A 27,910-nucleotide genomic window follows, 5' to 3' on the forward strand; every position below is an offset into this window, starting at 1 on the left:
TGTGTTTTGGCCTTCTATTTGGAACGCACCAAACCACTCAGTTTGAGGTGGTGTAGCAGAGCAATTTTGGTTCCCTGAAGCAGGCCCGAAACGTGTCAGGTTGGAACCAGTGAATTTAGAAAGCTAAGTTTTTTTCATCTTACAATCTCTCTAAACTTCTCTTTCTAAGTCCTTCCACTTTTCATTGTAGTTCCTTTCTATGCCAACTCCTATAAATCATGCCGAGCTCTACTTCTGTGGAGATGATGCGGTATACAAACTTAAGGTTTAGTTTAGTTTAGTTTACAGTCATCAATATAAGATGTAAAGCTTATAGCCCATTTGGCTCTTATAAATTCAATAGTGACTATTGTTATCATTTTGACACTGTATTGAACAATGCGATGATTGGGTGTGAGGCGGCACATTCACCTTCATGTCTCTGAGCATAAGCTTCAATAATAGTTTGATGGAATTTTTCTGTAAAGACACATAGAGTGGCTTTTATAATAGTTGCTATATTCCTTTTTGGTCACTCAACATTAGTATTTTGCTTGAGTTATTTGCCCTTTTCTTTATTTTTATTGAGCTTGCCCTGTATCGGTAGCATGGAATATTGCTACTCCTTGGGTTACGGCCAAGTACTAGTGACCTGGATTGGCCACCGTGAGAACGGGCTACTGGGCTTGATAGACCATTGGTCTGACCCAGTAAGGCTATTCTTATGTTCCTTCAGCACCTTCAGATATAAAACCATCCGGCCCCATTGCTTTGTCTACCTTAATTTTAGCTAGCTCCTCACGAACACAACTCTCTGAACCGATCAGGGTCTACCGCTCCTCCATCCCTATTCATGTTTGTCTTCTGCAGTCCTGCTCCCGGCACTTCAGCCATGAACACAGAGCAGAAATATTTGTTAAGCAGTTAAGCCTTTTCTTTATCAGCTTTTACATATTTCTCCCCTTCACCTTTGAGTCTCACAATGCCACTTTTGCACTTCTTCCTATCACTAATATATCTAAAGAAATGTCTTCTTTTACTGTGTTAGCTATTATTTTTTCCATTTGTGTCTTTGCTTTCCTAACTACGTGGCCAGCCTCTCTTAACTTTCAAATATTTTTGCCTGTCTTCCTTTCTGTGATCTTTTGTAGATTATGAAAGCTAACCTCTTATTCCTTACCTTCTCAGCTACTACTTTTGAGAACCAAAGTGGCCTTCTTTTCCTCTTACTTTTACTTACTTGCCTCACAAAAAGGTTTGTCGCTCTTACAGTTACTTCTTTCAGTTTTGCCCACTGCATTTCCACTCCTTCCCTTGATGTAATCACTAATTTTTCAGTTGGGGCTGTTTCGAGTCCAAAAAAGCTATGAGAGAGCCAACAAATATCTTCCTACTTGGTGGCCACGACACCAACCAAAGTTTCTGTAATTCTATCCCCTCCAGAACACCTGGCCTCAGTCACACATACAGAAGACAGAAAAACCCTTTTCAGATACAATCCCACAAATTAAAAGTACAATTGTACACAAAATGAAACCCTAATATGCCAGACTCTGCACACTACACCACAAAAGAAATGCATTTCTTCCTGAACAGTTCAAATTATAAAAACAGATGTAAATTTTTTAAATTGACTATTTCAATCACTAAATTGAAAATAAAAACTTTTTTCTTTGTTATCTGACAATTTTATTTGATAATCTTGCTCCCTCTTTGCTCTTAACTTTGTTTCCAAGGCATCCTTATGCATTTCCTCTCCTCCTTCACATCTTGCACTATATCAATCTTTGGCACTGATTTTCATATTCAGTTTCTTTCCATTTTTCTACCTCCATCTCAAATATATCTTCTCTTCTCCTCCATCCATGTGCACCATCTCTTCCCTCTCTTCTCTCCCACTTCCCTCCTTCAATGTGCACCATCTCTTCCCCTTCCCTCCATCCATGTGCACCATCTCTTCCCCTTCTCTTCATCCATGTGCCACCATCTCCCTTCCTCTCTTCTCTGCCCCTCCCATTCAGCATATTTCCTTTTTTCTCCCTCCCTATCCCCCTCCCAGTTCTACCAGATGTTCTCCCCACCTGGTTCTGAAGCTCCCCTCACTACAAGGTCATTGGCACGAGAGCAATTCTCTTGCGCTGACAGAAGGCCTTCTCTGCACAGTTTCTTTTCTACCGTCTACCCAAGCGGAAACAGGGAGTTGCTTCAAAAGGGGATGGACCACGGCAAAAGAACAGCGCTGGAGAATTGAAGAATAGTGGCTTAGGCACTACAGTCCTTCACTACTCGCTCCCCCCTGCCCCTGACTGACATCGCATTTACAGTTTGGGACTCAGGAATTGACGCTCTGTGCTGGTGAAGGGCTTTGTACATCCAGGCGTGCTCAAAACGTGCTGGCTCCTGCCCTCTCCAGGATTCTTGAAGGGAGTCCAGCAAGCCTTGAGAATGCGCTGACGTTCAAGGCTCTTCACCAACACAGAGTGTGGGCATCGGTTTCCTGAGTCCTGGAACTGTAAGTGCAATGTCAGACTGGGGCAGGGAGAGCAGGTAGTGGAGGATAGGAGTGCCAGTCATCAGATTGGGGGAGGAAACTAGCAATGCCGGTTATTGGAGGGGGTTGGGAGACAGCAGTGCTGGTCATCGGAGGGAAGTGGAGGATAGCAGTGTCAGACATCATTGATGGGGGTGGGGTGAGGTGGAAAATAGCAGTGTTGGTCATTGGGTGGGGAGGACAGGAAAAAAGCACCATCATCAAAAGGTACGCTCGGATGTAAACCGAGACCCCCATTTTTGGGCCATTTTTATATTCAAGAATACAGTGGTACCTTGGTTTACGAGCATAATTCATTCCAGAAGCATGCTTTTAATCCAAAATTCACGTATATCAAAGCAAATTTTCCTATAGAAAATAATTGAAACTCGGACGATTCGTGTAAAATCTTCTCATTAACTGGTCAAGTTAATTACATTTTAGTGCAGGCCTTTAGTACAACTGTAGATATGAAATAAATATTAAATAAGAACAAAAATAAATAAAAGAAAGATGAAAAGAAAAATAAATGGGTAGTGAGTTGAAATCAGTCATTAAGGTAACTCAGCCACCACAACAGGACACAACTTTTGCAAGCAGGGGAAAGCGCTGTTGCCCAGCTCCAGGAAAACAGCAGGGTCAGAAGGGCTGGCCGTCGGTTCATTGAAGCACAAGTCCCAAAGCAGCCGAAGGAAGTGGTCTGAAAACAGAAGGCAGTGGGGCGCAATGGCTGAAGGCAGCATGCCAAGGAGAGAAGATGGGCCACAGAAGATCCATCGAGGCGAATCCACCACAGGCGATCACAGCTCTGGCATCCGCCCCAGGTCCCCGACGCACAACCAGACTCCTAAGTTTTACCACAGCCCCACCAATAAGCAGAGACACCACGCCAATCTCAGAGTCCCGCAAATGCTGATGAGGGGAAAGGGCTCCAAAGTCAATCACCCTCATCAGGGCAGATCCAGAGCACAGCAGGTAGGACACGCACATTACCAATTAAGGCTAGGATCAAGTTTATGTGCTCAGACTGCAAGACAAGAGACAATGCTCATTTTGCGAGTTACAATTTGCTGAAGTGTTTTGCTTTTCTTACAAAATACTTGCAAACCGCGTTACTCGTTAACTGGTTTGACTGTATATGGTAAGAAAGTTTTAAAAGAGCAATGGCAATGAAATTATTCAACAAGGACAGTTAAAATATTAGAAAACTTTGGACAAGGCCTTGTTGAGTGTATGAATATCTTTATTACAAAAAGTTTACAGATATAAATATTAGAACAAAAAAATAAACTCAGGAATAATTTCAAGAGGATTCATGTAATAGTTTTTAAATGCCATTTGAAAATAACAAATACAAACGTGATTTGTCTTCTTTCCTTCCCCAATTTTATTGCCCATAGTTATCGTGGTGTGACTTATTGGCACAGTTATTGTTTTGTGTTAGATGTATCAGTAAATGAAATGCAAATTTCAAGAAAATAGCTGGCATGTATAGTTGAGGAGATGAGTCTTATCCTAGGACAAACAGGCAGCATATTCTCACATGTGGTTGACATCATCCATGGAGCCTGGTATGGGCCGTGCAAAAGTGTACTGTTATTTTTAAAAAATTTTAAGTTTTGAGACTGTCTGTACCGTGCATGTGCTGGTGCCTTCCCACCCAATGTTGTCTCGTGGGGCCATCAGTTCTCAGTTTTCAATGGAGCTGAGAAGCTGTGGTGTTTGGGTTAGTCCAAAGCGCGTCAAACTCGATTTTTTTTTTTGTGCCTTCCCACGTTTATTTTCTTCAGTATTTTACTTTATATTTCATTTCCTTCTCCCCTTTTTAAAAGAATTTAATTCTACTCTTCAAATTTGGGCCTTCAGCCCCTAGCCAGTCTGTTTTCAGTCTTGGAGCATCAATTTATTTTTGGATACCAATCTACTCGACATCCGGGGACGATTGAGTCCTTGGATCTTACATCGGCAGTGTTTCCCCCATATCAAAAGTCATCCAGTGGTTTTAAGCGGTACACTTGGTGCGGCAGGACCATGTGAATCACTGATCCACAAAATTGGTGTCTTCAGTGTCTTGGTCCTGCTCACCATCCACTAGACAGCTCCAGTTCGACAAATTTTTTCCATCATCTTTGGGATCATTGACAGCACCGAGAATGTCTGCAACTTCCAATACCGATACACATAAAACTTCTCCGGCATCAAAGACTGTACTGACTGTAAGGGTATATTCTTTATAAGCTTATTTTGCTATACAAGAAATCACAAAAAGCCATTGTCTCTTTTTGTTATCTGTAATTATGATTATGTGTGCTGGTTGTGGATTTTCCCTTCCCCTCCCTCCCTGTTTTTAGGAGAAATGAAACTTACTTTTCCCCATAAGCCACACCCATTATTAGCTTGTGACTGGGCATGTACAAAGGGGGGGGGAGACTATAAATATGTGTTGTTGTTTCTGAATAAAGTCCCTTCTCTTTTGCCATGTAATAGCCTGTGCTTGTGTGTTCTTTTCTTCCTAATGAAATGCCCTCTCCCCCCCCTTTTTTTGTATCGGTACCAGAGACGATAGAGTATGTGTGTAAGGCAGTATTAGGATCTGAACCTTTTCACTGACTTCTACGCCTCTCTTGGCGTTGGCATTCTTACCATCAGGATCATCCATCAGAAAGGCTAAGTCCCCATCCAGGCATGCATCAGTGTCTTCTCGGGCATCAACACCATCGATGTACTCTTAAGCATCAGCGCATTGAGGCACAATCTCCTCCTTCACAGGTTGTCTCAAAGACGTGCCTCATCATCAAGGTCATCAACACCTTGTCACTCTGTGGCACCTTCGGTACTGAACACTACAGTACCGGTGGCCTCTCTGTAGGAACAGATAAAGGAGATTTTAAAAGGGGAGTTGACTAACATGTTGCAGTCACAAGCAGCTTAGAGTCCTGTGATGACATAACCAGTACCAGCTCAGACTGAGCATCAACATATACGGGACTCAAGGATCAGATCTCGCACTCCCTATCGACATAGGTCGAGATTGAAGAAAACAACATCCAGATGTCAAAGTACTTCTGCAATATCAGGTCATCACTGAAAAAGGTCTAGAAGTTTATTGTTTATTGTTAGTTTCTATACCACTACTAATGACTGGGATGTCAATTCAGAGCAGTTTGCAAGAGCTTCTTTAAAACGTGTTACAATACAGAGTTACAAAGAGCTTCTGTGAGGTGTTACAATACATGGGCTCTATACAGAATTACAGAGGCTTCTGTAGCAGTGTTACAATGCAGAGTTATTAATACCAGCATAATTATGGCATAATAAATCAATCATCCTACTTATGTTTCCGGCACATCGATCGTCCTACTTATATGTATACAGTGGTGCCTCGCATAACGAACGCCTCGCACAGCGAACGCTGCGCACAACGAACTTCATGTCTTGCTTCCTACAACGAGTCGCCCGAGCTGCATCCTTCCGCGCAGGCACTGCGCTTAACTGCCCTCTCTCCGCCTGGCTCCCTGTTGCAGTGGCGGACCGTCGGCTCGCAGGGGCCCGGCGCCTACTGCTGAATGCGATGGGGGGGGCGGAGCTACTCTCGCCGCTTCCCCGATGCTAGAAAAAAAAAAATAAAAATGAAACAGTCCCAGTTTTTGCCGCTGAGACTCTGCCCTCTCTCACTGTAAAATTAGACTCTACTTAGTCTGTCTTTAAATTTAAAAAATTGTGTGTTGTTTTAAAAAACAATTATGTTTTTTAGATGTATCTAAATAAAAATAATAACAAAAAATTTATCTTTTTTTATGTCATCTTAGCATATTTTATGCTACAGAACGAATTATTTTTTTTAACATGTATTGTTATGGGGAAAAACGCGTTTCACATAACAAACTTTTCGCATAACAAAACTTGCTCCTGGAACCAATTACCGTATTTTCACGCATATAACGCGCGCGTTATACGCGTTTTTACCTACCGCGCATACCCCTCGCGCGTTATATGCGTGAGCGCGGTATACAAAAGTTTTTAAACATAGTTCCCACCCCGCCCGACGCCCGATTCACCCCCCCAGCAGGACCGCTCGCACCCCCACCCCGAACGACCGCTCGCACGCGCTCCCACCCGCACCCGCATCCACGATCGGAGCAAGAGGGAGCCCAAGCCCTCTTGCCCGGCCGACTCCCCGACGTCCGATACATTCCCCCCCCCCCGGCAGGACCACTCGCACCCCCACCCCGAAGGACCGCCGACTTCCCGACAATATCGGGCCAGAAGGGAGCCCAAACCCTCCTGGCCACGGCGACCCCCTAACCCCACCCCGCCCTACATTACGGGCAGGAGGGATCCCAGGCCCTCCTGCCCTCGCCCCACGACCGCCCCCCCCAAGAACCTCCGACCGCCCCCCCAGCCGACCCGCGACCCCCCTGGCCGACCCCCACGACCCCCCCACCCCCCTTCCCCGTACCTTTGGTAGTTGGCCGGACAGACGGGAGCCAAACCCGCCTGTCCGGCAGGCAGCCAACGAAGGAATGAGGCCGGATTGGCCCATCCGTCCTAAAGCTCCGCCTACTGGTGGGGCCTAAGGCGCGTGGGCCAATCAGAATAGGCCCTGGAGCCTTAGGTCCCACCTGGGGGCGCGGCCTGAGGCACATGGGCCCAACCCGACCATGTGCCTCAGGCCGCGCCCCCAGGTGGGACCTAAGGGCTCCAGGGCCTATTCTGATTGGCCCACGCGCCTTAGGCTCCACCAGTAGGCGGAGCTTTAGGACGGATGGGCCAATCCGGCCTCATTCCTTCGTTGGCTGCCTGCCGGACAGGCGGGTTTGGCTCCCGTCTGTCCGGCCAACTACCAAAGGTACGGGGAAGGGGGGTGGGGGGGTCGTGGGGGTCGGCCAGGGGGTCGCGGGTCGGCTGGGGGGGGGCGGTCGGAGGTTCTTGGGGGGGCGGTCGTTGGGGGGAGGGGGGTTTGCGTCGAGGGCAGGAGGGCCTGGGATCCCTCCTGCCCGTAATGTAGTGCGGGTGGGGTTAGGGGGTCGCCGTGGCCAGGAGGGTTTGGGCTCCCTTCTGGCCCGAACAACTAGCGGGGGGGGGGGGTTCGCAAGAGCCAGGAGGACTTGGGCTCCCTCCTGGCCCGATATTGTCGGGGAGTTGGGGAGTCGGGGGGGCAAGAGGGCTTGAGCTCCCTCTTGCCCCGATCGTGTCGGGGGTGCCGCGGTTGGCTGGGGCAAGAGGGCTTGAGCTCCCTCTTGCCCCGATCGTGTCGGGGGTGCCGTGGTTGGCTGGGGCAAGAGGGCTTGAGCTCCCTCTTGCCCCGATCGTGTCAGGGGTGCCGCGGTTGGCTGGGGCAAGAGGGCGTGAGCTCCCTCTTGCCCCGATCGTGTCGGGGAGTCGGGACCGCTAAGAGGAAGCAGCAGGACACCGGTAGGAGCTTCTACATGATGGGGGGGTCAGGAGGCTGTGGGGGTGCGAGCGGTCCTTCAGGGTGGGGGTGCGGGTGGGAGTGCGTGCGAGCGGTCCTTCGGGGTGGGGGTGCGAGCGGTCCTGGGGGGGTGAAGGGGGAGAGGAGAGTCGGGCGGGGCGAAAGGAGAGTCAGGCGGCGACGGGAGAGTCGGGCAGCATGCGCGGTATACGGGTGTGCGCGGTATATAAAAATTTCTGTACATAAATGTGTGTTTTTTGCGCGCTATACCCGTGTGCGCGTTTTACAACGGTGCGCGTTATCTATGTGAAAATACGGTAAGTTCGTTGTGTGAGGCACCACTGTATGTTCATACCAAATCAATCATCCTACCTATCTTCACATCTAATATTAGGTTTACTATTGCAGCTAAGTACACAGTATTTACATAGAAGTACCTCTTGAAGCTCTCCTCAACATCATAGTTGGTACACATTCTTGACTCAGTGTCATTCCCAAAACCATCCATCTCAACGCTCTCCATCCCTACAGGGCATCGAGGAATATGACTCAGACTTGTCAAACCATTCTTCCTCTGGATACAAGGAGCTCTTGGCTGATGAATCATAAGGGATCTCTTCAGACCCATCTCCTCCACCACCTAGAAGGAGATCACCACCGGAGAGTCTCACATTCACTAAGTTTATTCGACAGTTGGGTCAAGATCTGCCAATCAAACTTGAATCAGAATCTGAACCCAGAGCTAAACTCTTTGATGTTATAGATTACGAGCAGATTCCAAGCTCCCATTTCACACCTTAATGTTGTGAAATTGGGAGACACCATTATTGATACCTGTGGCTCCGAGGAAACTGGATTCTCTTTACAGGGTTTAGTTTTGAGAAAGGAAAGATGTTAAACTTTAACTGTGAGGGCCACAGAAAAAATAGGGTACTTGGAGGGTCGCAGAAAAAATAGTTAATGCCTCATGCAAAATTGTTATTCTTTAATAAGACATTAACTATTTTTTTCTGAGGGCCGTAGAAAAAATGGTTAATGCCTCATGCAAAATTGTCATTTTTTTAATAAGACAATAATTTTTTCTGCGGCCCTCTACAAATCCAAAATGTGGTCCTTCAAAAGGTTTGAGTTTGAGACCACTGTTCTAGATGGAGGTATATTCCATCCACTTCTTCCTCCAGGGCTCCAACACTTATCCAGGAAGCTGTGTGAGAATATGATGCCTGATTGTCCTAGGATAAAGCACAGTTACCGTATTTTCTCGCATATAACGCGCGCATTATACGTGGTTTTTACGTACCGCGCACACCCTTGCGCGTTATACGCGTGAGCGCGTTGTACAAAAATTTTTTTACATAGTTCCCCCCCGACGTCTGATTCACCCCCCGCAGGACCGCTCTCACCCCCACCCCGAAGGACCGCTCGCACGCACTCCCACCCGCACCCCCACCCTGAAGGACCGCTTGCACCCCCACAGCCTCCCGACCCCCCCCCCCCGCCATCATGTAGAAGCTCCTACCGGTATACTGCTGCTTCCTCTTGGCAGTCCCGACACGATCGGGGCAAGAGGGAGCTCAAGCCCTCTTGCCCCAGCCAACCGAGGCACCCCCGACACGATCGGGGCAAGAGGGAGCTCAAGCCCTCTTGCCCCCTCGACGACACGACACGATCGGGGCAAAAGGGAGCCCAAGCCCTCTTGCCCCGCCGACTCCCCAACTCCCCGACAATATCGGGCCAGGAGGGAGCCCAAGTCCACCTGGCCCTGGCGACCCCCCCCCCGCTAGTTGTTCGGGCCAGGAGGGAGCCCAAACCCTCCTGGCCACGGTGACCCCCTACCCCCACCCCGCACTACATTACGGGCAGGAGGGATCCCAGGCCCTCCTGCCCTCGATGCAAACCCCCCTCCCCCCAACGACCGTCCCCCCCAAGAACCTCCGACCGCCCCCCCAGCCGACCCGCGACCCCCCTGGCCGACCCCCACGACACCCCCACCCCCCTTCCCCGTACCTTTGTGTAGTTGGCCGGACAGACGGGAGTCAAACTCGCCTGTCCTGCAGGCAGCCAACGACGGAATGAGGCCGGATTGGCCCATCCGTCCCAAAGCTCCGCCTACTGGTGGGGCCTAAGGCGCCTGGGCCAATCAGAATAGGCCCGGGAGCCTTAGGTCCCACCTGGGGGCGGGGCCTGAGACACATGGGCCCAACCCGACCATGTGCCCAAGGCCCCGCCCCCAGGAGGGACCTAAGGCTCCCGGGCCTATTCTGATTGGCTCAGGCGCCTTAGGCCCCACCAGTAGGCGGAGCTTTGGGACGGATGGGCCAATCCGGCCTCATTCCGTCGTTGGCTGCCTGCTGGACAGGCGGGTTTGGCTCCTGTCTGTCCGGCCAACTACACAAAGGTACGGAGAAGGGGGGTGGGGGTGTCGTGGGGGTCGGCCAGGGGGGTCGCGGGTCGGCTGGGGGGGCGGTCGGAGGTTCTTGGGGGGGACGGTCGTTGGGGGGAGGGGGGTTTGCATCGAGGGCAGGAGGGCCTGGGATCCCTCCTGCCCGTAATGTAGTGCGGGGTGGGGGTAGGGGGTCACCGTGGCCAGGAGGGTTTGGGCTCCCTCCTGGCCCGAACAACTAGCGGGGGGGGGGCGCCAGGGCCAGGTGGACTTGGGCTCCCTCCTGGCCCGATATTGTCGAAGAGTTGGGGAGTCGGCGGGGCAAGAGGGCTTGGGCTCCCTTTTGCTCCGATCGTGTCGGGGAGTCGGGGGGGGCAAGAGGGCTTGAGCTCCTTCTTGCCCCGATCGTGTCGGGGGTGCCGCGGTTGGCTGGGGCAAGAGGGCTTGAACTCCCTCTTGCCCCGATCGTGTCGGGGGTGCCGCGGTTGGCTGGGGCAAGAGGGCTTGAGCTCCCTCTTGCCCCGATCGTGTCGGGGAGTCGAGACCGCCAAGAGGAAGCAGCAGGATACCAGTAGGAGCTTCTACATGATGGCGGGGGGGGGGTCAGGAGGCTGTGGGGGTGCGAGCGGTCCTTCAGGGTGGGAGTGCGGGTGCGGGTGGGAGTGCGTGCGAGCGGTCCTTCGGGGTGGGGGTGCGGGTGCGTGCGAGCGGTCCTTCGGGGTGGGGGTGCGAGCGGTCCTGCTAGGGGGGTGAATCGGACGTCGGGGGGGCATCAGGCTTTCAGGGTGGGGACAGGACTTCAAGGGGGAGAGGAGAGTCGGGGCGGGCGAAAGGAGAGTCGGGGTGGCCAGAGGAGAGTCGGGGCGGGCGAAAGGAGTCAGGCGGCGACGGGAGGGTCGGGCAGCATGCGCGGTATACGGGTGTGTGCGGTATATAAAAATTTCTGTACATAAATTTGTGTTTTTTGCGCGCTATACCCGTGTGCGCGTTTTACACGGGTGCGCGTTATCTATGTGAAAATACGGTACTTACCTGTAACAGGTGTTATCCGAGGAGAGCAAGCAGATATTCTCACAACCCTCCCACCTCCCTTAGTTGGTTTCTTAGCTTATTTTACTGAACTGATGGCCTATGAACTGACAGGCAGGAAGGTACCAGCGCATGCATGGTACGGGCAGTCTCGGGACTTAAACATTTTTTAAAAGGACAGTACTCTTTTGCACTGTCGGTACTGGGCTCCATGAACAATATCACCCACATCTGAAAATATCTGCCTGCTGTCCTCGTAATTAACCTGCTACTGATAAATAACTGTGCTTTTATATAAACATATTAAAACATATCACCACTAATAAAGTCCTTCACATTCATAATAGCTTTGATTTCAAAGCTAAAGCATTGTGCAGGGATGGGAGGGAGGGAGTGAATAAGAAGCTTTTGAAATGTTCTAATAATAATTTTAAATTCTTGGCTTGCTAGTTTATACTTTGATAGAAGTGCAATGTATATAGCAGGTGAAAGTATCTTATTTAGGGTCAGTTTTTAAGAGATTTCATATTTTGAAAACCAAAATGTACACTGTTTCACTAGATAGATTTTAAATGTTTAAATTTTGAGCAAATGCTTTGTGTGTGAAAAAAGTTTTGAGGATGCCCTACTTTAAAGTAGCCATACTGAAAAAAAGTAAAACAAAAAAATGAATGACTTTCTCCAGGTGTGAATTAGCTCTCAGCTTGGTAAATTAAAATTGTGTTATCTTACTTCTGGTGTTTTGTGCCATTTTCAAGGCTGTGGACGGTATGCTGGGGGCCAGGGCTATAATAGTATTGGACACTTCTGTGGAGGATGGGCAGGCAACTGTGGTGACGGTGGAGTGGGAGGAAGCACCTGGTATTTGGTGTGTGATCGCTGCAGAGAAAAGTATCTGCGTGAGAAACAAGCAGCAGCAAGGGAAAAGGTAATCAATACAATTGAGAATTTGTTTTGAAAGCTTTGGTAATATTCCTCTGTTTTAAATAATGTAACTCATAATACACAATAGCAATTGCCTTGCTGGCTATACAGTGCATTATGATCTATAATTATTAACATCATAAAGTGGTTTCAATATTTAAATCAAACTGTCTTGGCTGCATACAAATGAAAGTGATTTTATTTCAATATATAACCACTTTGCTCTACTTAGTAAAAATAAATATCACAATAGTCATGATTTTTCCTATGTAGCGCTCACAGACTGCTTGTGAGCTTTGTAGTGAAAACACAGCAGGGATATTTTCTAATCTTATAAAAGATTGCTAGTAGTGATTTCAGTCCTGCTAGAATAGTGGCAATAGCACATTCTTTCCGGAAGTTTTTTGCCGATGATGTGGGTGGAGGAGGTTTGAGCTTTCATGCTCTACTGTGATAATACCCGAGGCTTTTTCTTACGTTGAGATAGTGCTCTTAAATTTATAAGTGGAGCATTTCTATTTATTTATAGCCAGAAGGGCAGTTTATTATAACTCCAATAAGGTGGGAATTCATCAAATGGGGCTAACGATTAGTGCATGCTAACCGCTAAAGACACCCATAACATTTAGCATGCGCTAACAGCGCCATTTGATGAATTCCCCCTGACTGCAGTATATTTCTATCAGAAAGTATTCTGTATTTATAAACATTTATACTCCAAGATAATTCAGTAATTTTAGCTGATGGCTAAAAAAAAAAAAATCACCAGGGCAAAACATTAAAGACTATCTGGTGTACATTACATTGTGGGTATAGTTTGAGAAAAAATCCCAAGAGAAATAAACCAAAATGAAAAGCTAATATAAAACTCCATCAAAAATGTAAAAAAAAAAAAAAAGGCCAGAACAGAAAATACTTTAATTGATGTTTTAATCTAGTTAATACTTGCCAAATAAGAAGGTCTCCATTTGAATGGTACAGTATATACTTTAGAACCTCTGTTGAAACTTTTGGGAGTATTTTTAGATCAAAATCTAATAATGCAAAATCAAGTGAACACTATGGTTTGTAAATGTTTACGTTCCATTCTTTTCAAAGATAGGCTTTTCAACTTTTGGTGCATTCTTTGGTACTGTCCACACTTGACTATTGTAATATAGTCTATCTAGTGGACTGTAAGAAGCTTTTTAAAAGGCTCACTTTGATCAGAATACAGCAGTTCACTTAATTTTTAATTTGGGCAGAATTGAACATGTAACACCTTACCTTTGTGAATTACACTGTCTCCCAGTGGAAGCGCAGGTTATTTTTTAAATTCAGTTGTTTTTGCTACAAAGTGTTGTATGGTTTGGTACCAAATTATCTAATTGATCATTTTTTTTTTCTGTACGTTCACAGCATAATTTGGTCTTTTTTTACATGTCCCTTGTCCAAAGGCTGTGTTTACAAGACACATCATGAGTGATTATTTTCTTATCAAGCCGCTAGCTGGGAATCTGAGTTTTGCCCATTAATACTTAACTCTATTTCATATTTTCATTTTACAAAGTTATTAAAGACTTATTTATTTCAAAAATTTCGTGGGAAATAATAATAGCTGGCTGATATGTTTTGCTATATTGATTACGATTTTGTAGCTCACTGTAGTTTTTCTTATTTTGCTATCTGTATAGAACTGGAAAGATTTGTGGAATAAAAAGTGTTATGTTCTTTTGAAATGCTGGATAATTTAACTCATTTATAATGGTTGACAAAAAGGAGTTCCAAAAAAAGGTCAAATTAAAAGGTACAGGGATTCCTGTAATTTGTTGTAAAAAGGACTGAATTTGCTTCTAAAAATTTTTAATAAAAAAGACATTCCAAAAAAGATGTAACAAAGATCTAACCCAGCAGTCTCAAATTTGCAGCCCGCCAGGTACTATTTTGCGGCTCGGATGCGATGATCGAGTATTTAGTTTTTGGCCAGCTCCCTTGCCGTTCAAAGCCACGGGTGGCAGCAGCAGCTCCTTGCGCGATCCGCAGGCGCGTGATCACACGAGGAACCGCCGCTGCCCATGGCTTTGAACGGAAAAACGACTTCAGCAAGGGAGCTGGCCAGAAACTAAAGATGAAGAAAAATGCTGCTGCACAGGGAAGGGGGTAGGGAAAGGCTGCTGCTGCTGCACAGGGAAGGGGGAGGGAAGGGGAAAGAAATGCTGCTGCACAGGGAAGGGGGGAGGGAAGGGGAAAGAGAAATGCAGCTGCTGCTGCACAGGGAAGGAGGAAGGGAACAGGAAAGAGAAATGCTGCTGCACAGGGAAGGGGGAAGGGAACGGGGAAGAGAAATGCTGCTACACCAAATTGGGGGGGAGAGAGGGAAGGAAGGAGAAGGAAGACAAGGGAGAGGAGAGGAACAAGAGATGCCAAGTCCATGGAAGGGAGGGAAAGGAAAGAAGGGAAGGAGATACCAGACCATGGAGGGGGCAGGAGAGATAGATGCCAGGGCATGGGGGAGGGAAGAAGACAGATGCCAGACCAGGGGAAAGGAAGGAGGGAGGGAGAGAAAGGAAGGAAGGTGAGAGATGTCAGACCATGGAAATAGGGAGGAAAGGAGAAAAAGATAGGAAGGGAAGGTAAGACATTTAAAAGAAGATTTTGAGAAGAAAGCAGAAAAATTGAAAATTAAGTTAATGCCAGAGATGGGTGAAAATCCAAACAGACCGGGGATTTTAAATTACAGTCCACTTGAGGGGGCAATACTTTCAAAATAGAACAAACCACAAAAGACCCTCCTCTCATCTCACAGTGATGAGAGGGGTTCTTTTGTGTTTTGTTCTATAAAGATGGGTGAAAGGCAGAAAGTGAAGACGGAGAAAAAAAACAGTCAAAAGGACAAGAATCCCTGGAAACAGTTAAAAGCACAGAAAAATAGTCACCAGACAGTAAAGATAGGGAAAATGTTTTTATTTTCAATATAGTGACTGAAATGTGTCAGTTTTGAGAAAGGAAAGATGTTAAACTTTAATTGTGAGGGCCACAGAAAATATAAGGTACTTGGAGTGTCGCAGAAAAAAATAGCTAATGTCTTATTAAAGAAATGACATAACTATTTTATCTGCTGCCCTCCAAGTACCTACAAATCCAAAATGTGGCCCTGCAAAAGGTTTGGGTTTGAGACCACTAATCTAAACTTTCCATTATTCCTTCAGCAAAGGACAGAATCTTCTAAGCCCCAAAGATTAATATATTTGGGTTGATATAATCCCTAAATAAGTCATACCTGTGTAGTTAACAAAACAGTGGAGGTTAAGCATTTAAACAAAGATTTCCATAAAGGGATTCAAAAGGTTTCCCTATTTATTGGTCCTAGATATCTTTGCCATTTATCCTGATAAGAGTGTGCGATAGGGCCATAGCAAGGTATGTGCTGGCAGTGCGATCACACTGGGTGCTAAGAACGCAAGGGGCTCTAAAACTGGGCATAGGCTGCAGCTCATAGTGCCTTGCTGCCTCCCTTCTGTCTCTTCCCCCTAACATACAGTGTGGAACCTTTCCTGCCCCTTCCCTTCTGAGGTCCCCTTCTTTTCAAGACTTTGATTTGTGGGTGAGGGACCATGTTCTATGGGTGCGACAGTGATCCTTGGAGTCTCCTGCTTGGACACATTCCAGGTATTATTGAGTTCCACCCTCTTGGCAATGCCTGAATATGCTTGAGCGGGAGGCTCTGTGGAGTGTTGCTGTGCTTGCAGAGCATAGTCTTTTGCCTTCAGTTGGGTGGGAGGAGGGGAAGACAAATGGAAATGCTGCATTGTGTGTTTGGGCAAGGCAAGAGGGAAGTAGGGAGGCACTCTGCATGGGAGGGAGGGGGTGCCATGGTGTGCGATTGCATAGGGTACAGTTATGCAGTGTTTTCCCAGAAATTTTTTCCAGCCAGGTGGCATGAAAAAGTACCCGGGTGGGGCAGGATGGAGAATTTTGGTGGTGGGGAAAATTAAATGTGCTATTTTTATTAATTAATTATTTTCCAATGCTCAATATGACTTCTTTTTAAGGTTTGACACTTGTGCCAGAATATGTTTATTAAATTTAAGAAGTATCCAATTTTAGAAGTGAAAAATTAGATATTTGCCCTCTTTCAAATGGTATAAAGGTTTAAAAAAGGGAAATGCATTAATGAAGTCATTAGGTTCAATCTAGCCATTTATTTCTGCATGAATTTAAACAACGCCAGAATGAGAGAAGATGGAAGTGCACAGAAGACACGGACCTGTGGCTAGAGAGATAGGAGAAGATAGAGAGGACAGAAATCGGCGTGGGGGACTCCATCATCAGACAAGTCGACAGCCACATAGTGGGAGGAAGAAAGGATCGGCTGGTGACCTGCCTCCAGGAGCCAAGGTAGAAGATATAGTGAACCGCATTGACAGGATCATCGACAGCGCAGAAGAGGAAGATACGGCGGTGGTGATCCATGTGGGGACAAACAACGTGAGCAACAAGAACTACAACAGGGAAATACTGAAGGACCAGTTCCGGATGCTAGGAAGGAAGCTGAAGACCAGAACACTGAGGGTAGCATTCTCAGAGATCCTGCCGGTACCCAGGGCTGACAGGAAGAGGCAGACGGAGCTGCAAGCAGTCAACGCATGGATGAGGCGCCGGTGTGAGGAAGAAGGATTCCACTTTGTGCGCAACTGGACAACATTCTGGGGGAAGAGCAAGCTATACAGGAAGGATGGACTCCACCTCAGCAGAGATGGAACGAGGCTACTTGAAAAAAATTGTGAGAAATTGAGAAGTTTTTAAACTAGGAATAAGGGGAAAGCCGACAGTCGACCAAGAGTCGATGGTTCGTGAAACGGCATACCCAGAGGATACCATGCAAGAAGATTGCAGGGAAGACTCACCGGATCATAGGCAAGATAGAAATTATGATGGATCGAAAGGGACAAGAGGGAAGGAAATGTAAGAAAGTAGCAGGCCGTAAACTCAAGTGTATGTACACGAACGCAAGGAGCCTAAGGAATAAAATGGGGGAATTGGAAGCTATGGCACAAAAAGATAACCTTGCCATCATCAGCATCACAGAAACATGGTGGAACGAGGAAAACGTCTGGGACACTGTGCTACTGGGATACAAGCTATACCGCAAAGACAGAGTAGGACAGAAAGTTGGGAAAATTGCCCTATACATTAAAGAGGGAATCGAGTCTACCGGAAAGAACACGCTGGAAACGAAAAATAAAGTAAAGTCTCTATGGACCAAAATACCGGGAACAAATGGAACACAAATTAAGATTGACATCTATTACCGACCCCCAGGGCAGTCCGAAGAAACTGATAGAGAAATGATGGATGAGATTAAACACAACTGCAAGGGAGGCAACACAGTTATCATGGATGACTTCAATTATCCAGGGATAGACTGGAACCTAGGCACCTCCGGCTGTGGTAGGAAGACCAAGTTCCTGGATGCTGTAGGCGATTGTTTCCTGGAACAACTTGTCAAAGAAAATACAAGAGGAAATGCAATTCTGGATTTAATTCTAAATGGACTACGAGGACTGGCGCAAGGTGTAGAAGGGACGCTGGGAAACAGTGATCACAATACGATCCACTTCAACCTGGACACAGGGGAAAAACATAGATCCAGAACAACGGCCATGGCACTGAACTTTCAAAAAGGGAATTACGAAGGGATGAGAATCATGGTGGGGAAGAAGATTAAGAAGAGGATAAGCACTGTAAAAACACTAGAGCAAGCATGGTCCCTTTTTAAGGACACAGTCACCTAGTCACCTAGGTGCAAAGTCTATATATACCGTGTATCAACAAGGGATCCAAGAGGAAAAAGAACAAAGAACCGGCGTGGCTCACTATAGCGGTGAAGAAAGCGATCAGAGACAAGAAGGCTTTGTTTAAGGAATGGAAAAGGTCAAAAACGGACAAAAACTAGAAAAAGAACAAACAACATCAAAGCAGGTGCCATAAGGCGGTAAGAGGGACCAAAAGAGACTATGAGGATAAAATAGCCAAGGAAGCAAAAAACTTCAATATATTAAGGGGAAACAACCCGCGAAGGAAGCAGTGGGGCCGTTGGATGACCATAGAATAAAGGGAGTACTAAAGAAGGACAAAGCCATCGCCGACAAACTGAACACATTTTTTTATGTCCGTATTTACCCAAGAGGATATATACAATATACCAGAAGCTGACAGGCTATATACAGGAAACTGACAGGGTTGACGGTCAGTCTAGAAGAGGTATGCAGGCAGATTGATAGGCTTAAAAACGATAAATCCCCGGGACTGGACGGCATCCATCCAAGGGTAATAAAGGAACTGAAACTGTTTCAACTAATAGCTGAACTGCTCCAACTAATAGCAAATCTGTCGATCAAATCAGGAAGGCTTTCGGAAGACTGAAAAGTGGCGAATGTTACGCCGATCTTCAAGAAAGGTTCGAGGGGAGATTCGGGAAACTACAGACCAGTGAATCTGACCTCGGTACAGGGAAAGATGGTAGAGGTGCTGATAAAGGACCACATCATTGATCACCTTGATGGACAAAATCTGATGAGAACCAGCCAGCACGGCTTCAGCAAAGGAAGATCTTGCTTGATGAACTTATTGCACTTCTTCGAGGGAGTAAACAGGCAAATAGACAAGGGTGACCTGGTCAACATTGTATATCTGGATTTTCAGAAGGCGTTCGACAAGGTCCCGCATGAACAACTACTTCAAAAAATTGCAAGCAATGGAATCGAGGGTGAAATACTCACATGGATTGAAAACTGGTTGGCGGATAGGAAACAGAGTGGGGGTAAATGGACAATACTCGGACTGGAAAAGCGTCAGAAGTAGAGTGCTGCAGGGTTCGGTGCTTGGACCCGTGCTCTTCAACATACAGTGGTGCCTCGCATAACGGACGCCTCGCACAGCGAACGCTGCGCACAACGAACTTCAGGTCTTGCTTCCCACAACAAACTTCGTTTCACACAACGAAGTCGCCCGAGCTGCATCGCTTAACTGCCCTCTCTCCGCCTGGCTCCCTGTGCAGTGGCGCTACATATTTTAAACCCCCCTGCCGCCGCTGCTGCATATTTTTAAGCCTCTGCCGCCACCGCATATTTTTAAACCTCCCCCCGCCGCCACCGCATATTTTTAAACCTCCCCCCGCCGCCACATATTTTTTTAAAAAAGCCACCACTGCTGCAACTTTCTCACCCGCTCACTCGAACTGGTGGTCTAGCAAATTTCCCAGCCAGAAGCGCAGACAGAGATCAAGAGCAAGCCTTCTGTGCTACTGCCTGGGCCTGCGCTGATCTCTGAATGGCTGCAGTCAGCTCTCGCGGGACTCACAAGAACTAACTGCAGCCAGCTCTCGCGGGACTCACAAGAACTAACTGCAGCCATTCGGAGATCGGCATGGGCCCACACAGGCGTGCAGAGGAATTGCTCCTGATCTCTGCGCTTCTGGCCTGTACGCCACTGGCTGGGAAAGATGGGAGGAATTAAAAAAGGTACTGGGGAGTATGTGGGGGGTGATTATAATACACAGCAAGGATCAACAAAACCCCTGTCTCCCCTCCCCTTCACATATATCCCCTCTATATCATGCTAACAGCTCTAACAAGATAAATTTATCTTTTTTTATGTCATCTTAGCATATTTTATGCTACAGAACGAATTATTTTTTTTTACATGTATTGTTATGGGAAAACACGTTTCACATAACGAACTTTTCGCATAACAAACTTGCTCCTGGAACGAATTAAGTTCGTTGTGTGAGGCACCACTGTATTTATAAACGACCTGGAAATTGGAACGACGAGCGAGGTGATTAAATTTGCAGACGATACAAAGTTATTCAGAGTAGTGAACATAAGAATTGTCGCTGCTGAAGACACAGAAGGATTGCGAAGAACTGCAACGTGACATAAACGCGCTCGAGAAATGGGCTGTGACATGGCAAATGAGGTTTAACGTGAATAAGTGTAAGGTGATGCATGTCGGTAACAAAAATCTTATACACAAATACAGGATGTCCGGTGCAGTACTCGAAGAGACCCCTCAGGAGACTTGGAAGTACTGGTAGACAAGTCAATGAAGCCATCTGCGCAATGTGTGGCAGCAGCGGCAAAAAAGGCAAACAGTATGCTAGGAATGATTAAGAAGAGGATCACAAACAGATCGGAGAAGGTTATCATGCTGCTGTACCAGGCCATGGTACACCCCCCACCTGGAATACTGCATACAGGTTATTTTGAGAAACTGCACACATTTACAACATACATAATTGGGTTTGGATACTGTCAGTCTAGGACTTTTCAGGAGTCTTAAACACAGTAAATAGATTTTAAAATCAGTAGCTAGTTATATGGGGCCTCTTGCTTTAAAATATAAACTTAAAAACTAACTAATATAAATTCACCTTCTATAGTGTCGTCCTTACTATTCCAGACCAGTGGGTTAGTTATGTTCATTGACCATCAGGTGAAGATAGAAACAACAAAGAGCTGCCTGATAAAGGTTCCCTCCAACCCCACAGCCCCTCAGTATTTTTTATTTCCAAGCAGGTGGATGGTCATAGCTATCAGCTATGACATTCCTGGTCCGATTGGTAGGGCCGGTTTTAGACACTGTGGGGCCCAGGGCAGAAATTAAGAAGGGGCTCCCTCTCCCGCTCGTGATCTTCCCATCATTACTACCACAAGACTAAGGAAAAGCTCTAGGTACGGACTCATTCCATTCTTACCTCCAGCACTCCTCACCACTCCCACCCCTCCGGGTCTCCTTATCTATATCTGTTCTGAGATTTAAACTCTGTTTATTTCTTGAGTTCTCCTTATATTGCCTCACTTCTATTGTATTTGATTCAGACCTGCAATGATCCTTTGTTATTTACATTCCTATTTTACTTGTACCCTCACCTCTATTTTAACTGCTGTTAACCTCATCGAACTTCACGGTGTACTGCAGTATACAAATAAAATTTTATGTTAGGTTAATACAACTTTAATTTAATTCTTTATACTGGAGGGAGGGGGTAGGAGGCAACACCTACGTCAACAGTAAAATTAGAATAGAGTCATTAAATCCAGTGGCATACCTAGTGTATATAACAGCCAGTGCTGATAATTTTTTAACAACCCCCTCTTTATGAACTTATTTTTAATAATAATCCATGAGTCACACAACAAGAGTGCTCCTAGGAAAAGGCAGCAACTTAAACACTGCAGTGAGCACTAGAACACCAATACACACATTGTAAAACTAAACATGCCAGATCCTGCACAGTCAATTGATTCTGTACAGTTAATGCTAACAGAAAACCATGTCCTTTTCATACACACAGAACACAGATACACCCTTGCCCAATATGGAATAATCACAAACTAAAAATAGAAATATATAGACAAAAGTTAAACTGAACCGCAAAGAAACCAGGCTCTGCATACAATGCAACACACTAGAGAAACAGTGACACATGTCCCCTAATACTGTGCAAAATATAGACAGTAGTTGTAAATTTGAAAAACTGATACATAACAATCACCACTTACAAATTAACAAATAAAAATAAAACAAATAATGAGAAATAAGCAAATACCATTGTATTGGACTAATTCATTTTTCAATTAGCTTTCAGAGGCCAAATCTTTCTTCAGAACAGTACAGTGTATACTGACCTGACCTGAGGAAAGGGGTTTAGTCCCCCCAAAATTGCCTTATTTCCATTTCCTATTTATAAACTTTTATCAATACAGTTAAAATACTACTTGATTCTACGTAAAGCAACAAAAAAATTTATTTCTTCCTTTTGTCGTTTCTGCTTTAATCATCTTCTCTTTGCTCTCTTCTTTCTATACAGCATTTGTCCTCTCTCCCTTCCATGCAACATCTGCCCTCTCTCTTTGCCCCTTCCATCCAGACTCTGCCTTCTCTCTCTACCCCTTCCATCCACTGTCAACCCTCTATGCCCTTTCTATCCAGTGTCCGCCCTCTCTCTCTCTTCCGTATGGCATCTTCCTTCTTTCTGTGTCCCTTCAATAAACTGTATATCCTGTGCCTCTTCTCTCCTTGTACATGATTCATTTCAGCTTCAACCCCTCTCCATTTTTCTGTCTCCACCCCCTCCCCTATGCTCTTGCATCTCTCTTTTCTCCTTTCCTTACTTCCTTCCCACTCCACTCCATGGTCTGGCTGTCTCCTTCCCTTCCCTCCCCCCATGCCCTTGCATCTCTCTCCTCTTCTATCTCTCCCTCTCCTTCCTTGCTCTGGCACCTCCTCTCCTTCCTTTTCCCTCTGATCTAGAATTGTCTCCATAGTTTCCCTTCCCTCCCCCCATGCCCTGGAATCTCTCTTCTCTCTTTCCATCTCCCCCTCCATTATCTGGCATCTTCTCTCCTTCCTTTCTCTCCCTCTCTCCTTCCTTCCTTTCCCCTGGTCTGGCATCTGTCTCCTTCCCCCCTCCCATGTCCTGGCATATCTCCCTTCCCCTCTATGGTCTGGTAACACTGTGCATGCTGGCTTCCCTTCTCCTCCCTCCCCCCTCATGACATAACTTCCGGTTTTGGGGGAGGAGAAGGGAAGCTGACATGCACAGTGTTATTGTAAGAGCCCCAGAGCATTGGTTAAATTCGCTTGCTGGCGCTTAAAAAAAAAAAGTCAGGCTGAGGCGGGAGTCGAACTCTGAGCTCCCGGTGCTTTTCAGGCTGTGCCAAGTCAGCCCAGGGAATCCTCAAGCCGCTGAGAGGGGTCTTCAGATAAAAATGTTGAGCAGCGGTAGCAGGATTCACGACCTTTTGAGATGACAGCCAGACTCTCACGTAAATTAGCTGGGCTGAGCGCCCAACTAAAAGGCGCTAGGGAGAACACTGTTATGGCTTGCTACAGCCCTGGTGTGAGATAAAGGGAGCAATAAATACAAAGAATGATACAATTTTGAAATTGACCCCTTAAGATGTCCTCCCCTCCCCCAAATATTTTTTTCAAAGGTTAATTCAGCTTGACTAATCTTTCCAAGTGAATAGGTTGCAAAGAAAAATGTCATAATTGAAAATATCTTTACAGACTAAGGGACAAATTATATTTTCCTAACAGAAAACTCCATTCTTGAAAACTGAACAATAACTGTGCAAAAAGCAGGCAATTTCTAGCTTTCTGAATCTTGGAAGAGGGTTCTTCCTATGTCTTATTCAAGTTTTTGTTCCATAAGGGGTGTATAAAGAGTAGTGTATGGAGATACCCCTGATGTTTTACAAACTTGAATCCAAATTGTTAAGAGAGTAGAAATAAAAGGATACTACCGTATTTTCGCGGATATAACGCGCGCGTTATACGTGTTTTTACGTACCGCGCATACCCCTCGCGCATTATATGCCTGAGCGCGGTTTACAAAAGTTTTAAAACATAGTTCCCACCCCGCCCGACGCCCGATTTACCCCCCCAGCAGGACCGCTCGCACCCCCACCCCGAACGACCGCTCGCACGCGCTCCCACCCGCACCCGCATCCACGATCGGAGCAAGAGGGAGCCCAAGCCCTCTTGCCCGGCCGACTCCCCGACGTCCGATACATCCCCCCCCTCCGGCAGGACCACTCGCACCCCCACCCCGAAGGACCGCCGACTTCCCGACAATATCGGGCCAGAAGGGAGCCCAAACCCTCCTGGCCACGGCGACCCCCTAACCCCACCCCGCACTACATTACGGGCAGGAGGGATCCCAGGCCCTCCTGCCCTCGACGCAAACCCCCCTCCCCCCCAACGACCGCCCCCCCCAAGAACCTCCGACCGCCCCCCAGCCGACCCGCGATCCCCCTGGCGACCCCCACGACTCCCCCACCCCCCTTCCCCGTACCTTTGGTAGTTGGCCGGACAGACGGGAGCCAAACCCGCCTGTCCGGCAGGCAGCCAACGAAGGAATGAGGCCGGATTGGCCCATCCGTCCTAAAGCTCCGCCTACTGGTGGGGCCTAAGGCGCGTGGGCCAATCAGAATAGGCCCTGGAGCCTTAGGTCCCACCTGGGGGCGCGGCCTGAGGCACATGGGCCCAACCCGACCATGTGCCTCAGGCCGCGCCCCCAGGTGGGACCTAAGGCTCCAGGGCCTATTCTGATTGGCCCACGCGCCTTAGGCCCCACCAGTAGGCGGAGCTTTAGGATGGATGGGCCAATCCGGCCTCATTCCTTCGTTGGCTGCCTGCCGGACAGGCGGGTTTGGCTCCCGTCTGTCCGACCAACTATCAAAGGTACGGGGAAGGGGGGTGGGGGGGTCGTGGGGGTCGCCAGGGGGGTCGCGGGTCGGCTGGGGGGGCGGTCAGAGGTTCTTGGGGGGGGCGGTCGTTGGGGGGGGGGGGGGTTTGCGTCGAGGGCAGGAGGGCCTGGGATCCCTCCTGCCCGTAATGTAGTGCGGGGTGGGGTTAGGGGGTCACCGTGGCCAGGAGGGTTTGGGCTCCCTTCTGGCCCAACTACCAAAGGTACGGGGTGGGGGGGTCGTGGGGGTCGCCAGGGGGGTCGCGGGTCGGCTGGGGGGGCGGTCGGAGGGTCTTGGGGGGGGCGGTCGTTGGGGGGAGGGGGGTTTGCGTCGAGGGCAGGAGGGCCTGGGATCCCTCCTGCCCATAATGTAGTGCGGGGTGGGGTTAGGGGGTCGCCGTGGCCAGGAGGATTTGGGCTCCCTCCTGGCCCGATTTTGTTGGGGAGTCGGCGGTCCTTCGGGGGGAGGGATGTATCGGACGTCGGGGGGGGGCATCAGGCTTTCAGGATGGGGACAGACCTTCAAGGGGGGACAGTGCACGGAAGTCAGGGGGGGTAAACGGAGAGTCGGGACAGCGCACAGAAAGTCAGGGCGGGCGAAAGGAGCGTCGGGCAGCATGCGCGGTATACCCGTGAGCGCGGTATACCAAAGTTTTTGTGCATATCATCGTGATTTCTGCGCGCTATACCCGTGTGCGCGTTTTACACGGGTGCGCGTTATATCCGCGAAAATACGGTATTTCAATACACCCTAACTCTCTTTGTATTTGTAAGAAAATTAGTGAATCCAGAAGAGTTGGGGAACCTAATACACTTCTAAATTACTCGGGTGGATTTCAGACTTTGTATTTCTCCAAAAGAGTAAAGATCTCAATAAAACACACCAATAATAATAATGAAATTGAGGAACCCTAAACCTCCTTTCCCTTTAGTCACCATCAATGTTTCAAAACTGATTCTAATATTTTTTTAAATTCTTCTTATGATTTTAATCATATGCTTCTTTAATTCAGAAAAGAAATAAACTGGAATCCTGATAGGAAGCTGAATAACCAAAAGAAAAAAAATTAAGGAAGAACCAGCAAATTGATAGTACTAATTCTTTCTAATCAAGAAATATTTTTATGTACATAAATAACCAAATCTTTTTTTTTTATTTTTGAAAAGTGGGACCCATATTGTTAATGACTCTAAATATGATCACATTACACCAATTCTTTGTGAGCTTCATTGGTTGCCAATTGTCATGTGGGTAGAGTTTAAAGTTCTCTGCTTGATCTTTAAAGTACTCCAGTCTAACTGTCCATTGAGTGTTCATTCTCTGCTACAGTGATATCGTCCTTTGCATGAGTTACGGTCCTCTAACAAAATTTGCTTAGAAATTCCATCATTGGCTGTGGTGCGACTTTTGAGTAACCGGAAGTCAGTGCTCTCAGTCCAAGGTCCAATGCTTTGGAATGCTTTTCCTTTATCTTTATGTCAAACTAACATGTTTCTACATTTTAGAAAAGGGGTGAAGACTTTTCTATATGAATGTTTTTTTGGTTCAAGCTCTGAGAATGTCTGAATTTTTATTTTCATATTTTACTTGTAATGCTGACTTGTGTTTGTATTTAGTGTATTTTGTATGTTATTTTGTTCCTCGCCTAGATTTGTGGATAGGCAGGTTATAAATAATTTTAAATAAAATAAATAATTTAGGCAAAATATAATTTTTAAGTTGTTTGATATTTCAACACACTAATATTTAAAATGTGAATCAAGCTTGAAACTCATTATATCTAGAAATTAGAACTGATGATTAGCAGCAGCATTACATAATATCAATAAAGATTTTAAAAAATATGCTGTGTATCCTGACATTGAACCAAACTGTTCAATGAAACGCATTATAAAGGGAAGAGATTATGTAATCAAAGGGGGAGGGATAGAGGGAAAGGTGCTAATCAGAGAGGGAGGCTGAAGAAGTAGAGAGGATGAAGAAGAGGTACTCGACTTGAGGGGAGAGAGATAGAGACAGAGGGAGAGGTATTGGTCAGGCATGCAGAGGGAGGGGTGCTAACCTGCAAGAGAGAGAGGGGAAGATACCAGACTATGAGGAGGGACCATGAGCAAGAGAGAGAGAGCTGCTGGACTGTAAGAGTTGCAGGGAAGATAAATTATTTTATTGTTCGTTTAATAATTTAAAATGTCAGTTTTGAGATATTATATCTGTTATTTATATATTGCACTGTACTAGTAGCGTAGTCAGACCCAGTATTTTGGATGGTTCCTTCCAAACACACCCCTCGCAGAGATTTTTTTTTAAAAATAATTTTTACATCCATCCAACATCTCTCCCCTCTCTTCTCTGCAGTGTCCTGGCATCTTACCTCCTATCTCTGAAGCCTGACCCTCCCTGGTGTACCTTACATGCATCCCCAATGCCTGTAGTAGCTTGGATTTTTTCTGCCAGAGCTGGCCCCAAAGGTTTTCCTCTGCCACGTCCTGCCCTCACTGATGTCACTACCTGTTTCCTTTCTGGTGGGTCACCTGTAGGAATGCAGATGATGACCCACGAAAGTGAGAGACTTGATAGTCTCTAGGATATCCTAATTCCAAAAAAAACCCATGTGAGAGGTGGGGGGACTGTATCATGTAGTCTGCAAAAATTTTCACTGCTTCTGTTGTCCGTGTGATGCGGCACCTGAGGATCTCTTGGGCCTAGGAGCACATAGCCAGATAAAGTGAAAATGACCGGAGAAAGGAACAGGTAGAGAGCAAAATACCATAGAAGGACACATGTTGGAAGAGTGAGAGGAGCTGAACAGGACCATTCAGGATAGGAGGAGAAGAATTTGGAAGGAGGAAGAGGAGCACGGAATGGGTCAAGTTTCAAGTTTAATTAAAAAATTGATTTGATCGCAAAATCTTAATCCAATGCGATTTACAAATAATGATAAAATTGGGATAAAAAGACAAACACATTAATCAAACCAGACAGTTAATACAACTTTTAACCAACCAGACACACAGGGTAAAAAAAAAAAAGGATTATATATAATTTGTAAACAAATAAAAGAGGCAAGGTAGTGACACAATAGGAAGGGGAGAAGGTCACTCACTCAATTTTCACTTAAAGCGTATCCTGAATATATAAGATTTTCATACCTCAGTTAAAAGCATCCTTAAAAGCCAGGAGACTTTTAAATTTACTAAGCAATTTTTCTTTCCTTATATTAATTGGATTCCAGATTTGAGGGGCCGTGACAGAAAAGATCGTGTCTCTCCTTGAATAAATGAGTCTTAGTGAAGGGACTAAGAGGAGAGATTTTTCTTCCAATCTTAAAGATTTTGTAGGAGTATAAGGGATTAAAAGCCTTTCTAAGAAAGCAGGAGCTTTATTCATTAAAGTTTTGTGTGTTAATAATGCTATTT

The 27,910-nt window shown here is 46.5% G+C and overlaps 1 protein-coding gene across 9 annotated transcripts in view; it reads left to right on the forward strand.

Annotated features, from left to right (window-relative positions):
* The window catches only part of MYCBP2 (MYC binding protein 2), a 977,923-nt gene that overhangs the window by 745,085 nt on the left and 204,928 nt on the right, over positions 1-27,910 (forward strand). For all 9 annotated transcript variants that reach the window (XM_033949399.1, XM_033949405.1, XM_033949401.1 and 6 more), the window contains one exon: positions 12,093-12,262. In XM_033949399.1, coding sequence (XP_033805290.1) covers positions 12,093-12,262 — 170 coding nt within the window. The remainder of the gene's footprint in view (positions 1-12,092; positions 12,263-27,910) is intronic.

Source organism: Geotrypetes seraphini, chromosome 6 (genome assembly GCF_902459505.1).
Source record: "Geotrypetes seraphini chromosome 6, aGeoSer1.1, whole genome shotgun sequence".
Classification (NCBI taxonomy): Eukaryota; Metazoa; Chordata; class Amphibia; order Gymnophiona; family Dermophiidae; genus Geotrypetes; species Geotrypetes seraphini.